The sequence below is a fragment of the Macrobrachium rosenbergii genome, chromosome 47, assembly GCF_040412425.1.
Source record: "Macrobrachium rosenbergii isolate ZJJX-2024 chromosome 47, ASM4041242v1, whole genome shotgun sequence".
NCBI classification, from domain to species: Eukaryota; Metazoa; Arthropoda; class Malacostraca; order Decapoda; family Palaemonidae; genus Macrobrachium; species Macrobrachium rosenbergii.
In genome coordinates, this window is record NC_089787.1 from 45,742,228 (window position 1) to 45,761,006 (window position 18,779).

The 18,779-nt window shown below is 34.8% G+C and overlaps 1 protein-coding gene across 1 annotated transcript in view; it reads right to left on the reverse strand.

The window, feature by feature from the left end:
• Nucleotides 1–8,071: 8,071 nt before the first annotated feature.
• The window catches only part of LOC136830919 (uncharacterized), a 456,633-nt gene continuing 445,925 nt past the window's right edge, over nucleotides 8,072–18,779 (reverse strand). The window contains 2 exon segments of the mRNA XM_067090890.1: nucleotides 8,072–8,430; nucleotides 11,243–11,377. Coding sequence (XP_066946991.1) covers nucleotides 8,320–8,430; nucleotides 11,243–11,377 — 246 coding nt within the window. The 3' untranslated portion in view covers nucleotides 8,072–8,319.

The following is an 18,779-nucleotide window of genomic DNA, read 5'->3' on the forward strand; positions in this document are numbered from 1 at the left end:
TATGTAGCACTTCACTTCCTTCCATGTTTGGAGCACAAGCTTTTATTTTTGTAGAAATGATTAATGTAAGAAAATCCCAGTGTCTAAAAATAGAATAAAAAATCGAGAGGGAGAAAATAAAAAAAAAAAACAGGAAAAAAAAGGGGGAATTATATTTTATTTATTAATTTAATTTTGTTTAAGAAGAGAATGATATTATTAACTGAAAAGTTATTACCTTCAGCTAGAATATCCTTTATTGATTTATTTTGTTAAATAAGTATTTCTTTCATATTGCCATCTGGGACAGTCAATCAAGATATGTTTGATTGTTATTGGGATGTTACATCTTTCACAAGTTATTGGATTTGTGTGCAGAGTTGACATCAGATGATCATGTGTGAGTCTGGAATGTCCTATTCCGAGTCTTGTTAAAATGACTTCATTAGTTCTTTGTTTTTGGGTAGAAGAATGCCACTTTTTAACTTCGTTCTTAATTTGTCTTAGTTTGTTTTGAGGGGGTGTATTTGACCAATCATTTTGCCAATCCCTATAAATCAAAGGTTTAACTAATGCTAGCCAGTCGGAAATGGGAGCTTTCGCAGTAGTTGGGGGGATTGTACAAGCCAATTTAGCAGCTTTATCTGCTTTCTCATTGCCCTTAATGCCTACATGGGCTGGGATCCAACAAATATGAACTTGAAGGCCATTTGTAATTAATTGATGAATTTCCAGTTGGATATTTTGGACAAGGTGATTATTTGATTTAAATGATCCTATTGCTTCAATTGCACTTCTTAAGTCGCTCAATATGAGTGCTGAAGGAAGTCTTTTTTTTTTTCATATAATGTGGAGAGCTAATTGTATGGCTGTTAATTCAGCTGTAAATACTTATGATATTAGAGGAAGGCTCATTTGGATAGTTTCATCACTTGAATAGGCTGATGAGCCCACTCCAGCTTCATTTTTGGATCCATCTGTATAGATTATGAAGGGATTACCCTTCCGTCTTATGTGTTCCATGGCATGTTGATGATACATGTCTGTGTTGAACATATATTTTTCTTGAAAGAAATGATAAATATGTGCATATTTTTGCCCTTTTTAGTGTCCATGGTGTGATCTGATTTATTTCTTGAGTAAATTTGGGTATCGTGTAAATTCAGTAGATTAGTTTTTTTTAGTAAAAGAGTTTTGATTTGGGTTATTATTTATATTTTGATTGAGAAATTTATTTGATACAGGAGATGTGCCTGCTTGAAGGGATAAGCCTCTTCTTAAAGTAATTAGATCTCTGTAATATTTTAGAGGCAGTTGGCCTGCTTCTGCTAAGATAGAGACAGTTGGAGATGAGCGGAAGGCTCCTGTACATATACGCACTCCCTCGTGATGTAGAAAGCATCAAGAGATTTTAGAGTTGCTTCTGAGGCAGTTGAATAAATTGGATAGCTATAATTTATAATTGATAGTGCTGTTGCATTGTACAACATTAACATTGTATCTTGTCCTGCACCCCATTTGGTGTGAGAGATTTTCTTTAATAATGTAAGGGCTTTAGATCCTTTGGCTTTGATATATTTGATATTATCTTTCCAATTTAAATGTTGATTAAAAATTATACCCAAATAAGTTGAATAATATATTATATATTACGAAATTATCCACATACAAACTGTTTTGTACACCATCAGGCAAGTTCACAGTAATATCATCTATTGCCCGGGCAAATAAGTTGCAGCTCAAAACACTGCCTTGAGGGCCTTGTATGTAGGAATTTGAATACAGTCAGTCCCCGGTTTACGACGGTTGGTCCAACGACGTTATATTTTTGTTTTTCAAATATATTCATCAGAAATTATTTTGAGCTTTGAATAACTTGGTTAATACGCGTCGTACAAAATCATCCACGGAAGAAATATGGCCCAAAACGGCAGAATAATCATAATTTGAATATAAAACTCAATAATAATGCAGTTTCATCGTTTTCAATGCACCCAGAGCATTAAAAGTAAGGTTTTCTTATGATTTTTGACGATTTTCGACGATTTTCCGCCTTGGGACGATTTTTGGTTTACGACGCATTTGCGTAAGAACGAACCCTTGTAAACCGGGACCAATTTGTATGTATTTTCTATGCGCACTTGAAATGTACGATTTGTTAAAAAATTGTCGATAAATATTGGAAGGTGACCTGAATATTGGATTTATAGAGTTTGTGCATAATATTGTATCTCCATGTGGTATCATATGCTTTTTCTATATCAAAGAAAATAGCCACTGTCAGCTTTTTCTTTTCAAATCCTTTTTTAATATGATCTTCTAATTGAGTTAATGGGTCTAGTGTAGATCTACTAGCTATTGATCCCAATTGGGTAGGTGATAAAATTGAGTATTTTGTTGACACTTGTTAATCTCAAACTAACCATTTTCTCCAACAGTTTGCACAAGCAACTTGTTAGTGATAGTGGCCTATAATTAGTGGGGTTGCTAGGGTCTTTTCCTGGTTTACTGATGGGTAGGAGTATTGCATGTCTCCACTTGGTTGGGAAGACATGCGTTAGCCATATATTATCATATAATTTTAATAAGAATTCTTTAGCTAGTGTAGCTAAATTTTGGATCATTTCAAAAGAAATCATATCATGACCTGGAGCTGATGATTGACATGATTTTAGGGCAAAATTAAGTTCTATCATTGAATTCTTGATTATAATCAAGGTCCCCATCAGTTTCAAAATTAAGTGTATGATTCATTTTTTGTGTTCTAATTCTTTTGAAGTGTTCATCTAAATTAGAATAAGCACTAGTATCTTCAGTATGTTTGGCTAATATATTTGAAGTATCTTGTAGGTTATGATTTAGTTTGCCATCATATTGTATTGGGCTTCTAGGTGGTCTTATATGTTTACCATTGATTTTACGAATTTTGTGCCATATTTCCTCAATTGAAGTATTTGGTGACAGCTTTTAAATACAATTTTTCCATGATTGAGCTTTTTTGAATATTATTGTTTTTAAAAATTCTGCATTATACGAGGGCTGTTAAAAAAATATGCGGACTGTTTGAATTGCACAGCTCCAGTTGGTTCCAGGGGAATCTGCTTGGTGTCACTAGGTTCGCACAGATCAGCTGACTACGACGCCATTACCTGATTGCATATATCTTCATTTGTGTATTAGCTACGCGGTTTTTAGTGAAGTGAGATTTTTTTGTTTGGTGGATTTCAACCAATGACCCACATTTTGTAACAAGATCCAACTGATATCCCACACTCTTCAGCAAGCTCCCTGACAGTCAGACGTCGATTTGCCCGCACCAGGGTGTTGATTTTGTCGACGTGTTGGTTGAAATCCGCCAAACAAAAAAATCACACTTCACTAAAAACCGTGTAGCTAATACACAAATGAAGATATATGCAATCGGGAAATGGCGTCGTAGTCAGCTGATCTGTGCGAACCTAGCGACACCAAGCAGATTCCCCTGGAACCAACTGGAGCCACGCAATTCAAACAGTCAGCGTATTTTTTGAACAGTGGTTTAATGTGATCAATAGTTATATTTATAACTATTATCTTGTTTAGTTTGTTTATATTAAAAGGGCCTTTATTAAGGGTGTTTAATCTAGACTTTAGTCTATTCAAATTACATGCTAAAGTGTGTTTAGTATGATTTAAGAGAGAGAAATTGTTAGAACACCATGGAACGGGGGATATATTAGGGGTTGAAGAAGTTTTGGGGATGCATTTATCTGCAGCACTGATTACAAAACTGGAAAAGAAATCATTTGTTACATCATTGTTTTGATTTAGTGGAAAGGGAGGGATATTTCTAGTTTGTAAATTATATTTATCCCAATCAGCTTTCATTAAGTTATATTTTATGGGAAATGGTTGTTTTGTGTTGTTCAAATAATTCAAAACAATTAAAAAGTGGTCACTTGTGTATGAATCGTCTAGGACATTCCATTCCAATTTTTCGATTAATTCCTGTGAGCATAATGCATAAAAATATCTATTGAAGAGAAGGTTAAATGAGTTTTTGAGAAGTATGTTGGTGAATCACTTTCATTCGGGCAGTGTAAATTCTGAACATTTATGCAATTCTCAATGTTTGTGCCGGGCAAGTTGCTAGCATGTGTGCTGTCCCATAATGGATTATGGGCATTAAAGTCACCTACTATTTGTAGGGGGCTATTTACAATATTTAGTATTTGTGGTAAATCATTAAAGTTTTGAGTTAAAATTTGGCTGATTATATAGATTTAGTATAGAGATAATTTGATTGCCTGGCATATGCAATTTGATTGCAGTTATTTGATATGACAATGATGTAATATTTAGGGGTTCTTAGGTTGAATCATTATGAACATATATATAGCTGTTCCTAGCTTGCCATCTGCTATTGGTGAGTGGCAAGCTAATTTATAGTTTCTAATGTTCTCAGGAGTTGTACCAATATGCTGCAGACATATGCAAACAGGTTTATGTTCCTTCAGTATTCTCTGGATTACACCTAGCCGAAGCTGAGTAGAAAATCCATTCATGTTCCACTGAATTATTTTATTGGTCATTGTTTAGAGGGATTGGCATTAGATTTTGTAAGTTAATTGTTGATTTAACTATATCCTGTAACATTTTAAGGGAGTTTGTGTTACTTTGTGTTTTCTTTTTAGCTAGGTTTGATTGCTGAAAATTTGATGCATTGATTGGTTCTTCTTCATATTTCCTTATTAGCAAATCTATTTGAGTTTTGATCATTTTTTTTTTTTAGTTTTAAGGATTCCAGGCATAGTTCGTTTTCTTGATGGAATGTTAAAGGGCATTTTTGGAACCTAATAGTTATTTATGAAATTTCGGGTTATATTTTCATTTTTGTTGGGTAAACGATTGTACCTTATGGTGAAACACTCTTGACATCCGCAAGATATATCATGTTCTGAGTGTTGGAGGAATGGTTCTGATCTCTGGGTCCCAATTATGTTTCCATTATTGAATGTTGAAATATTTTTGTTAGGAATTTCTGGTATAGGTATATTGGATCTCCAATGTGCTGGTATAAAATTTTGATTTGAATTTTTAGGTTTATTACTATTATTATTCTTTGGTTTTGTTGAGGGTTGACTTGATGTGGTTGTGATTTGATGAATTTTATGGGTTTCTGATTCTTCAGTGGGATGTTTAATTGAAGGTTTCTTCGTTGATTTTGGTGATGAGAGTACAGAAGAGTTAGTTGATTTATCCATATTTGGGAAATCGTTACAGACAGTCCCCGGTTAACGGCGGACTTGGTTAACAGCGATCCAGTTTTATGGGGCTTGTCTAGCGACAAAAATTGGCAATTTTGGCGCCGAAAATCGCTGATTTCCGCTTATTGGCGCCGATACATACGTAACAGAGGCACCGATAATCCCAGAAAATCGCCGAAATCGCCGATTTTCGGTTATCATCACACCCTCAGAAACGGAACCATACCGATAACCGGGGACTGCCTGTATTTATATTTGCCTTGGACTGTGGAACACTATGGATTTCCACTTGTGATGCAGTTAATGTAATCTGTTTCAGAGTAATGGGCGAGACTGGGATTTTGTTAGACCGATCTGTGAACGGAATGTTAGGTTTTTTACCCTTGGGGAGTTCTGTCAATTACTTGACTTTTTTTTTATTATGGTTATTTTTGTCAATTAAGTTTTCTGTGGATGATGTTGGTGCATTATGAATATCCAGATCTGGATTATTAACCTCTGTTGATTTTTCCATATCATTGGAATTCATTCCTGAACGATTAACTGGGCTTATTGCTGGGGAGGTCTGTTGTGATGCAAGAGAGGTCTGTTGCAACTGTACTCTTGGGCTTTTATGAGTAGTAGAGGAGGGGAGAGGTGTTTCTCAGCTATTCTGTGTTGAGATTCTTTATGTTTATTATGAGTTGTTACAGCATTTGAATATGAATGGCGTTTTACTGGATTATTGATTCCTCTCACCTTCAGTTCGAGTTTGGCTTTGTTAATGGGCATACCAGTTTTGTCCATTAACATTTGTAATTCTGTATAATATTGATAAACTATACAGTCTTTAGATTTTACATGATGATTTAATTTGCAATTGACACATTGAAGGTTTTGCATTTCCAATTTGTTGTATGGTCTTCAGAAGATACAGCACATATAGCGTTATATCTACATCTTTTTGTTGAATGGCCATATTTTAGACAGAGCATTGGAGTCCTAGAATTTTTATTTTTTGTGGTAGTTCCCAGTTTGTAAATTTTATTTTGACTATTTTAATGTATTTATTTATATCCTTTCTACTTGGGACAGTATATAATCCCAAGTCATGTATGTTGCTGTAGCTTAATTTAAGGGATTCAATTAAGATTTGTTTTGATGGTAGCTCTTTTTCATCATTGTCTGGGAGCATCACTGTTCCTTGTGCATAGTTTAGTGTTTCATGGCTGGTTACTGTTACTTTTATTTCATTTATGTTGGTTATTTGTAGAAAGGCTGTTGATTGCACTTTGATTGATGTTTGTATTAGCCATTCATTGTTTTTGATATGTCTACATTCCATATCTTGTGTTGGGTTGCATATTTCATAATTTGTTCTCTAATATGGCTGGTGAGATCTGTTTTTCTGCTTCTAATATTAAAAATCTGGACCAATTGTCTGGTCCAAAAATATGTTCAAAATGAACTAGCATAAGATTGAGTCGATAGTTATTTCTTTTTTATTTTTTCACATTCATCTGTGATAAGTTGTCTTGTATTGATGGGGTTTTAGGAGGATTACTTGTCTCTATTTTAGAATTATTGTCCATTGTGTATGGTTCCAGTGTTATGATACTGGAGTATACCAATTTGTTTTTATTTGTTTCTTTTTGATTTTCTAAACTCTCTGAGTCTTTAGGAATTGATATTTTACTTGGAACAGGATGTTCCTTTGTAGCATTTATATTTATACTAAGGAGATTTGGGAGTGACGTTCCAATAGTCATCAACTGTGCCAGAATTTTACCATCATGGGGTCCAGGGGTACTGAAATCTTTTTGACTACTACTTTCCATAAGAAGGAAGAAGGAAAAAAAAAAGTAATAAATCTTGAAAAGATATCATTGGCTTTTTATGAAGTTGAATCTTCCACTTAGGGATAAAAAAAAAAAAAAAAAAAAAAAAAAAATCCCTAGGTTCGAGAGCCTAGGGATTTGAGGGGGAGCTTGTTTAAAAAAGTTTATATTTTTTATTTTATACTTTTTAGTTTTGACAAATTTTAACTAACTTACGATTGTAGTTAATGAAACTTATATCCTGTTTTGGGGAAGGGGAGTAGGAAAGTGGGGGGGAAGGAAGGGAAGATGGGAGGAGGGGTGGAGAAGGAAGGGGTAAGGAGGGGGATGGAGGGAAGGGGAGGACACAGCTAAATTAACACTTGATTGTGTGCTCTGGAAGGGGGAGGAGGAGGGGAAGGGAAGATGGAAGGTGAGGGGGGGGGATGGGAGGAGGTAGGGAGGGAAGGAAAATGAGAAGGGGAAAGAGGGGGAGGGGTGGAGAAGGAAGGGGTAGGAGAGGGGAAGGGAGGGGTAGGGAAGTGGAGGGGTCTTCAAGAGGAAAGGGAAGGGGGAGGAAATGGCTGAATTAACACTTGATCGTGTATTCTGGAAGGGGGAAGATAGGGGAGGAGGGAGGGGGAGGATGCAGCTAAATTAACACTTGACCATGTGCTTGGGGAGGAGGATGGAAGGGGGAGGGGTTATATAGAAGATAGATTCTACTGAGTTGAAGTAGTTGTGAAAAATCCGAAGTTTCATACAAATCCTGAGATACTGGGAGAGGTCACTGCTGACCTACAGATCATGTAAGGTTGTATTTTCAACGGGACTGAGTAACCATGCAAAATTTCAAGTCCATTGAACAAAGGGAACAGGTAAAAAAATTACAAGATTTGGGGACAGACAGACATACAAGAAGTCAAGTTAAATAAAAGTATGTAAAAAATGTGTTAAATTTGTAATACAAAATGAATTATCATTTGAACTTCATATAGTTACCTTGAGATAGTTGCACTGTGAGCAAAGTTGTGTGAAATAAAGGCTGTCTTCTAATTTCTACAAATTTATTACATGGTCCAGAACAGTCAAATATTAGAATAACAAAATCCTCAGTTTTTATAAGATTTGCTGAAAATTTATTGGCTGCAACCTGCAGTTATTTTGTGATGGAAATTTCTTTAAGATAAATAAGTAAACAATTTTAAATGTCTTTAATAATTTATATGTATATATATGTTGATCTTAAATAACATAGAAAACAATTAATTGTAAACTGGAAGACAATACAGAAAACATCAGGAAGCTGTGCCAGTGCCACCACTTACAACTGGAGGTAGCTCATGCAGTCCCAATAGTACCTCTTCTGCCTCTCCTTGCAATGACTCTGCCTTCTCTAGTAAAAGCATCTGTTGATGAAAAACTATGGTAATAAAAACTTTGTATTATTAGGAAACAGGGAAACTTTATCAATCAAAATTTTAAGCAGAAAGATAAGAAGCAACAACTGCAGTACATTATTTTTAATTTTCAAGGTCAATCACTGCTGGTAATAACCCATTTCACAATATATGTAAGTCTGTAATGTAAATATATCTTGGCTGTATTATTAGGAAACAGGGAAACTTCATCAATCAAAATTTTAAGCAGAAAGATAAGAAGCAACTGCAGTACATTATTTTTAATTTTCAAGGTCAATCACTGCTGGTAATAACCCATTTCACAATATATGCAAGTCTGTAATGTAAATATATCTTGGCTAATGTTAAAGTATACAGTGGACCCCCACTTTTATGTGGTTCGCTTTTTCACAGATTTTTATGGAACTTCCACCAACTTGCAAATTTTTCTATGGACCATAACTAAAATTATCACTAATTCACTTTTTTCCTAGAGCAACACTTTGTATTCACATAATTACTGTATTTAATGAAAAAAGGATATGTATACTGAGAGCTAGAGAGAAACTGAGGTGTTTGCATCAAAGTCTAAGCACAGTATAAATGGATTCTGTAAGTGAAATAATGTTTTATTGATATTTTGCTGTGTTTTTTCATTACAGGATATGTATACTGAGAGAGAGAGAACTGTGGTGTTTGCATCGAAGCCTAAGCACAGTATAAATGGATTCTTTAAGTGAAAACTTTAGTTTAATTGATATTTTGCTGTGTTTCTCAATTGAAGAATATGTATACTGAGAGAGAGAGAGAGAGCGAGGGAGAACTGAGGTGCTTATACATCGAAGTCTAAAGCACAATAACTAGCTGGGGACGAGACTTGACAGGCACAGTTAAACTAGCTGGGGAGAAGAGTAAGAATGTTGGTTTTGCCTACATATGAAATTCAGATTTTAAGTATTTTTACTGTGATTAGCGATGAAACTTCGACAGTGATAAAATATTCTCATGTGTACTGTTATAATATGTGTGATAATCATAGTCAACTAAATTTGTACTGAAATACGATACAATAAATCAGACAAAGCAAAAAATATAGCAACGTGTATGTACCTATGCACTCACGTAGATACTGTAGAGAACTTCCTGGGTTTGTTTGTTTTCATGTTTTTTTTGTTTATGGTACAGTGATTGATATTTCATTAAAGGATATGTACAGAACAGAACTGATATATGGTAGAGAGAGAGAGAGAGAGAGAGAACTGAGATTCCATCATTGGCTGTTGGTGGTTTTGAGTTGCCTACGTATGAAATTCGTATTTCAAATATTGTTAAGGTGATTAGATCAATATAATAATACATTATAAATGGATTCTGTAAGTGAAATAACGTTTTGATATTTTGCTGTTTTTTTCATTAAAAGATATGTACAGTAAACAGTACTGAGAAGAGAGAGAGAGAATGACAGAACAAGAATTTTTTAGTAAATTTATGGGAGATGGTGAAGACTAACCACAAAATGACTAGGTTGAGCACAACGTAAGCCAAGAACTTACTGTACTAAATATTTTTTTTTTGTCATAAATATATTTTTATGTAATCACAAAAATACTAGCACTCTGTTTGGAGGAATGTGTCCCATCATTCTAAACTACCCATGTATTTTAGATATGCTCTATACAGTAGTTCTATCCAAAAATATATTGTAGAGTGAATATCATATCAAAATCATCTTACAACACAGCCAAATATCAATAAAATGCACTTACATTATGCGCAGTACAGTAGACGATGTGCAAAGGTACGTTCGGCAAAAGAAAATGTGCGTGTTTGAATTACAGGGGATACTTAAGGTAAAAGTTGTAGGTGGGTATGTAATGTTGCAAGATGACTTTGAAATGATGTTGGGATGATAGTTTGAGGTATATTTTTATTTGAACTGTTAAGTTGGGCAATGAAGTGGTAAAATAGGTAGTTATAAACGTTTTAGGAGTGTACTTTATATACTTAGAGTACCAGGTGTAGGAGGTAATGTTAGATGACTTTGGGATGATGGTTTTAGGGGTGTATGTTTGTTTGAACTGTTAAAATAGGCAGTTACAGGTATTTTACTTTTAAGGAGCATAGAGTACTTGGCAGTTACATGCATTCTTACAGGGATTTTGCATTTTCTGCTGTGGGTTCTGGAACCTATCCCTGTGAAAAATTGGGGGTCTACTGTGTAACATCCTGGTGAACCTAAACCTAAAACAAGACTATTCTTATGTGAAAGCAAACCATTAAAGGTGTTGCATTTAACAACTGTGAAACCTTAATCAAAATTTGGAGTTCTTAGATATACTGCAATTCATCAATAACATTTTATATAAGCACTTCTATACAGGCAGATGTGAATTAGTTCTATCCACTCTGCTCTTATGTTCTTCCTACCTAAATTCCAACCTCATCTGGGTCTTCACCTACATCCTCCTCTCAAGGTTTTCTGGCCTTTTTTTTTTTTTTTATAGGGACCAAAGGGACCTGATTTAAAGTTAAATATAGAAAGCAACACAGCAAGAGCCAAGGGGAACCTGCAAAATGCCTTTAATACCACATAGTATGTGCAATTCTCTAATGAATAACTTCAACAACCATGAACACCGATTTTCATATATAATAGTAAACACAGAACATCATCTAACAAGAAACCATTTCATCCTGATGGCAAAGTGAAGCAGAGTGGCCAAGTAATAACTCTACCAGTAAATGAGCCCAATCCTTAGAATTATTATGGAATTAATATGAGTGAAGAAGGGAAGAGCACTGATGATAAATCTAAATTTACCTTTGCAGAACTGATAATCTGTGTAGCTGTTCGGTACGGTAGATGCTCTACACTTTCAACCAGAGATCTTGGCTCAGCATTGGCTACATCGTGAAGAGTATGAAATCCTGCTTTATACAGCATCTTAGCTCGACCCTAAAAATAATGAATATTTAGGAAAAGGAAAATGCAGTAAACAGCCCTCACAGTAAACCACAATCAAATAACAACTTCATTTTTAAATAAAAAAAATAATGTTGCTAAACCAATGTTTTATCATGATTAAAATGAGTTATGAAGTACAGTGCAAATTATACATTTGCCTAATAAAGGGAAAAAGGAAAAAATCCCAAGTAAGGTGTACAAAGTAGTATTCAGTTTGGCTTGGAGGCCTTTTCTAAACCACTATTTCCTTTAAACGAGACAATTGGTAGAGGAGTAAATCTTTAAAAATGGTAGAGGAGTAAATCTTTAAAAATGGCAAATACTTTCCTAAAACCAGGTTTTTAAAATTATTGCAATGTTTTTGGTACTGACTTGTCGTTGCTTTGTTGGTGGTTTGCACAATATATAAAAAAAACTAAAGGATGAAATTACTGCTCAAGACCTCCTGGGTATTGGAAGAAATCATTTGAGAGATAAATGACATCAATGAAGGTTGAACAAAACGGTTGAAATCATGTTTAGACACTATAGTGTCTCCACATTAAAAACAGTGACCCCACGTACGGATTAAGTGAATAGTATAAACTGCTTGGTGTAGACCTTTGCATCTATGTTGTATTATTGTATGTTTATGATATTCACGAGTTAAGCTTATATTTTAGACAAATACTTTGAGTACAAGTTCTGATTCTCATATTTACAGATTCATTAACACTATTACAGTATTGGCTTTAACTGGAAGAGTGGAGGATGGTTACAAAATTATATCTTTGTTAACACAACCTTTTAATGCTTATATTTTTATGATTTAAAAGCAACAGCACAGATTCTAGTCCTTTTTATCAAATAGTTTTTAACACAGAGTCAGATGCTGATCCATATATCTGACTTCTGTAGTCTACTAATGCTTATATGGTTGCTTTTTATAGAAACAGTAATGATGGTCAATGTGTATGAGAATTTTCTGATTAGATGTAGAGTATTTTCACCTTTTATATATAGATATTCCAAAACATGCAAACTAAAAAGTGGAGTTCCAGGTTGTGTTGTTATTAGCCCTCTTATTTATACAGTATTGGCAGTTTATAAAATCACAAAACAGTTACCTGCTAGGATGAAAAATGATGTCAGCATGGATGACTTGCCAAATTTTATACAGATCAAATCTGCAACATGCCCAGCAAATCTTGAATTTGGCCATGACCTAGTTGACTTATGGGCTTACATAGTTGGATTTCATTTCTCTGTTGAGAAAATGAAGGCACTTATGTTCAAGAGAGACGTCAGGAGGAAGCACAGTTGTTAGATTGAAATTAAAATAATAGATAAAAGTAATAACCATCAGTTTAACAGTAAAGTTCTGGGGGTTAACATTTGATCCTCATCTGAACTGAAAAGCTCGTGTAGTATACATGAGCTTTCCAGTTCAGAGGAGGATAAAATTTTAACCCCCAGAACTTTACTGTTAAACTGATGGTTATTACTTTTATCTATTATTTTCATTTCAATCTAACAGCTTTGCTTCCTCCCGAAATCTCTCTTGAACATAAGTGCCTTCATTTTCTCAACAGAGGAATGACATCCAACTATGTAAGCCCATAAGTCAACTTAGGTCATGGCCAAATTCAAGATTTGTTGGGCATGTTGCAGATTTGATCTGTATAAAATATGGCAATGTCCTCCATGCTGACATCATTTTTCACCCTAGCAGGTAACTGTTTTGTGATTTTATAAACTGCCAATACTGTATAAATAAGAGGGCTAATAACAACACAACCTGGAACTCCATTTTGTAGTTTGCATATTTTGGAATATCTATACTCTGAAAATAAAAATTATCTACATATAATGAAAAAACCATTGGACTAACGATTTTTCATAATAAAATTCTGAAATAAAAAAAAATTGTCAAAGCTGACAACAAAACCTGAACATGACATAGCCTAATCCAAAATCCCCACCTTGGAGGAAGTACTACTGGCTACCAGATTGAATAATTGTGCCTGACTGCAACAATATTAAGGAATAAAAACTTTTCACAAGGGCTTAAGACTAGGCACTTAGCTTTCCTGCAACAGTACCCATGAATATTGCCAAACTGGCAACATAAAACAGAAATTCTTCTGGAGTAATGTGGGTAATGTCTGCCATAACCAAAGACCTTTCCTGTAACAATATTCACGAATATTGCCAAATTGGCAACACAAAATAGAAATTTTCTGGAGTAATGTAGGTAATGTTTGCTATAACCAAAGACCTTTCCTGCAATAATATTCACGAATATTGCCAAATTGGCAACACAAAATAGAAATTCTTCAGGAGTAATGTGGGTAACAACTTATTACCAAAGACCGATAGAGTAATGGGGATCTTAGCCAGTTTGTGTACAGTTGAAACGTGTGTGAGAAGGGTGAAGGAAGACCAGGTAATTACAGTAATGTAGGCAAGGGAAAGGGCCCTCTTGCCTTGAGTCCATATATACCCTATCACTGTGTCCATCAAAGGCACTTCTATTCCAACCAAGACCAACTATGAGAGAATTCTTTGATATGGTTGGTTTGTCTTATGGCAGCCTGGCAGGACCATAAGAGTAACCTCTTCAAGGAAAAACCACAGCTAAGCTATCAAAAATGGTAAAAATTTCTTCTGTCAATAGCTGCAATTCTCTCAGCAGCAGTTAAAATCCCTTACAGTCCCATAGTAAAAATAGACATCATAATAGTGTACTTCTAAGATAAAAATCATTATTATACACTCAAAGTCCAATGCTAGCACTGGGTTTGGAGCCATCAGTAAATATAAAATCTGAGTTTTCATATTCTTCAACATGTTCCGTAAAAACTGAACTGGCTTCTACATCTGTCATGTTCTCTTTAGTGCCAAGAAAGTACTGGTGAAATGTTATTTTGGTTAACTTCCACTTTGGGTGACTTATTTTGAATGTTAGCACCTCATTCCTAGCAATATGAAGATTATTCAATATTCAGTCTGTTTTACCCTATATCCATTAGGTTGTGGAGTTCTAGGGTGTGACTCATTGTACCTACAATACTTTTTGCTGTTTGCAGTCTGAAAGGCTCAAGAATTTGGGAGTCTTTGTAATCTGTATCAACATTGTGCAACAGAAGATTGATGATGAAGGTCTAAAGATAGTTCACCAGCATATACTAGAAAGATTGGAATAGGTGAAGTTCTAAAAGCATCTGTGGCCAATCTAATTCCAGCAAGGTGTACAGACTGTAAAATATTTAAAGGACTTGGTGTGACTGACAAATGTATTTCACACCCATAATCGCAGGATTTTACCACATGACTTTTGGTGAAGACTTGTGATGGAAGAGGGCACTCAAAGGGTGGGATCCCTCTCCCCCCCCTGTTTAAGCCTAGAAGTCTCTCTCTCTCTCTTTCTTTTTTTCTTATCTAATTAATGTTTTAATTGCTTTCCTTCATCTTAATTGACAGGAATGATGTTACCCTATATAATAATGGGTCAATGACTTTCCACAACATTCATGATCATCATTTCTCTGCACTGGACCTTAGTATTTCTTCAACAAGTATCCACCTTGATTTTAATTGGTCTGTTAATGAATATTTAAATGGAAGTTATCACTTCCCAATCCATTTGAAATATGCTCTAAATGCTCCATCTGAAGTTTTACCTAAGTGGAAGGTGGATGCAGACTCAGATAAATTCAGTAAGGGTGTCAATCTGGATGGGGAGTTTGAGTCCTTTCATTCTCATCTAGATGCCTATGATTACTTTATTGAATCTACTTTGAAGAGTGCTGAAGGCTCAATTCCAAAAACAAAAGGCAAGCCTTGTAGACCTGAAGTTCCCAGGTGGAATAAGACATGTGGTGGTGGAATAGGATGTGGTATTCTGAGGAAAGTGACTAGGAAGTGCTACAGACGTTACAAAACTAGTAGCTCCCCTCATTCTAAATTAACCCTTAAACGCCGACTGGACGTATCGTACGTCGACTAAAATTGTCTGTTGGGTGCCAAGTGGACATACCGTATGTCGAATACAAAAAATTTCAACCTTCGGTCAACTTTGACTCGACCAAAATGGTTGAAAAACACAATTATAAGCTAAAACTCGTACATTCTAGTAATATTCAATCATTTACCTTCATTTTGCAACAAATTGGAAGTCTCTAGCACAATATTTCGATTTATATGGTGAATTAAAAAAAAAAAACCTTTTCCTTACGTCCGTCGCGGTAACTCGGCCGAAAATTTCAGGAATTCTTTTGTCATTTTCTCGTAATGTTTGCACTGGTTTATATTAGTCGTTACATAAAGTTTTATACACGGAATTGTGCACAATTTCATGTAGAATACAACAGAGAATAACTCATGGTTGTAGCTTCTATCAGTTTTGAAATATTTCCATATAAATCACAATAAGTGCCAAAATTTCAACCTTTGGTCAACTTTAACTCGACCGAAATGGTCCAAAAACGCAATTGTAAGCTAAAACTTACATTCTAGTAATATTCAGTCATGTACCTTCATTTTGCAACAAATTGGAAGTCTCTAGCACAACATTTCGATTTATGGTGAATTTTTGAAAAAACTTTCCCTTATGTCCACACGCTGTAACTCTGCCGAACATCTCAGAAATTCTTTCGTCAATTTGTCGTAATGTTTGCACCGGTTTATATTAGTCATTACATAAAGTTTTATATATGGAAATGTGCGCAATTTCACGTAGAATACGGCAGAAAATAACTCATGATTATAGCTTTTATCAGTTTTGAAACATTTCCATATAAATCATGATAAGTGCCAAGATTTCAACCTTCGGTCAGCTTTAACTTGACCGAAATGGTCCAAAAATGCAATTGTAAGCTAAAACTCTTACATTCAAGTAATATTCAATCACGTACCTTCATTTTGCAATAAACTGGAAGTCTCTAGCACAATATTTCGATTTATGGTGAATAAAAAAAAAAACTTTTCCTTACGTCCGCGCGCGGTAACTCGGCCGAACATCTCTGAAATTCTTTCATCACTTTGTCGTAATGTTTGCACCGTTTTATATTAGTCGTTACATAAAGTTTTATTTATGAAAATGTGCAAAATTTCATGTAGAATACAACAAAAATAACTCATGGTTGTATCTTTTATCAGTTTTGAAATATTTTCATATAAATCATGATAAGTGCCAAAATTTCAACCTACGGTCAACTTTAACTTGACCGAAATTATCAAAAAATGCAATTCTAAGCTAAAACTCTTTCATTCTAGTAATATTCAATCATGTATCTTCATTTTGCAACAAACTGGAAGTCTCTAGCACAATATTTCGATTTATGGCGAATTTTGGAGAAGAAGAAGAAGAAAGAAAAAAAAATTCCTTACGTCCGCGCGGTAACTCGGCCGAACATCTTCGGAAATTCTTTCGTCACTTTGTCGTAATGTTTGCACAGTTTTATTTTAGTCGTTACATAAAGTTTTATATATGGAAATGTGCACAATTTCATGTAGAATACAACAAAAAAAAATAACTCATGGTTGTAGCTTTTTCAGTTTTGAAATATTTTCATATAAATCACGATAAATAGAAAAAATTCTACTTTCAGTCAACTTTAACTCGACCGAAATGGTTGAAAACTGCAATTGTAAGCTAAAACACTTACAGTCTAGTAATATTCAATCAATTAACTTCATTTTGCAACAAACGGGAAGTGTCTAGCACAATATTTCGATTTACGGTGAATTTTTGAAAAAAAGTTTTTTTTACGTCCGCGCGTTACGAATTCATGCATCATTTTGTGATAATATTTTCTCTTGTGTTGCTTTGATTGTTTTACAATTTGTTATATACCAAAATCATTGCAATTTAGTGTACAATACAAGGAAAAAAAAATAACTCGTTAGCTTTAACCATTTTGCTCACAGTGCGATTTGTATACAATTATATATGAAATTTTTTTTTCGCACTCATATATTTCAATATTTATATATGATAATATTTTTTAATTTCTGTTGGTTGCATACTAAACTTCAGGCAATGACAAAAAAGGAGCCAAAAATGAACTCTTTAATCTTAAAAACTAAGCGTGCTGTGGTTTTTTGAAAAAAACTTTTTTTCCGCTTCGGCACTAACTCCCGAATGCCGCTGGCATACGACAGACACTTTTGTAAATAGAGGCTCAACGTTTAGAGGGTTAATCTACAAACGTGCTTTAGCCAAGCAGCGGCGCTTTTATAAGAAAGCCAAATGAGAATGTTGGCTTTACTATATTAATGGAATAAATTCCAAGACCCCACTAAGAGTGGTGTGGTGCAAAATAAGGAAACTGAGTGGAAAATTTGTTGCATCACCATTACCCTAATTAAAAATAAATGACATTCTAATCACAGAGCCCACTGAAGTTGCCAGTGAGCTAGGAAAACACTTTTCTAAAGTTTACAGCCCTAACAATTATTCTCCAGAATCTCAAAGAATTGGGAATTCTGAAATGACTGAAATTTGATTCAGGGAAAATCTGAACCATACAAGTACAAATTTTCCCTAAGAGAATTTCATGAGGTGCTCTCCTCAAGTGAATCCACAGCTCCAGGTGAGGATACAATCATATATGAAATGCTTAAACACCTCCCAGATGATGCCAAAAAATATTTACTCAAGATTATAAACAAAATAAGGGAAACGAATTTTACCCATGGACTGGAAAATATCCATATTGTTCCTATTATAAAGCCTAATAAAGATGCTTCCCAAGCCACCAGCTATAGACCAATAACTCTTACCAGCTGTGTGTGTAAGCTGATGGAGAAAATTATAAATACCAGACTAGTTTGGCACCTGGAAACCAAAGGATTAATATCGCCATTTCAATCTGGTTTCAGGAAGAACCGCTCCACCCTTGATCCCTTGCTGAGGCTGACCAACCAAATCCAACAAGGATTCACCAAACAATGTCAGACCGTCGGCATATTTTTTGGCTTGAAGAAAGCATATGACACTATCTGAAGAATTGGCATCATGAAACAATAGCACAGGATGGGCATATGTTTCGGAAGAATGATCAGGTTTATATATTCCTTTTCAACAGACAGATTTTTTAAGGTAAGAATGGGAAACCTTTTATGCAGGAGGAAGGAGTTCCCCAAAGAAGCAATTTAAGTGTAACACTCTTTTCAGTGGCAATAAATAATGCGGTTGAAAAAATCTCACCCCGTTACTTTTTGTCGATGACCTTGCAATATACTGCACAGGATATGATCCCTTGTCTGTAAGGAAACATTTGCAAAGGTCTATTAATGCTATTACTAAGTGGGCTGATGAGAATGGTTTTAACTTCTCTTCCAAAACTGTTGCAGTAAGATTTACCAGGTGCCGGCGTGTGGAAGAGGTTCCCACACTTAGTCTAAAAGG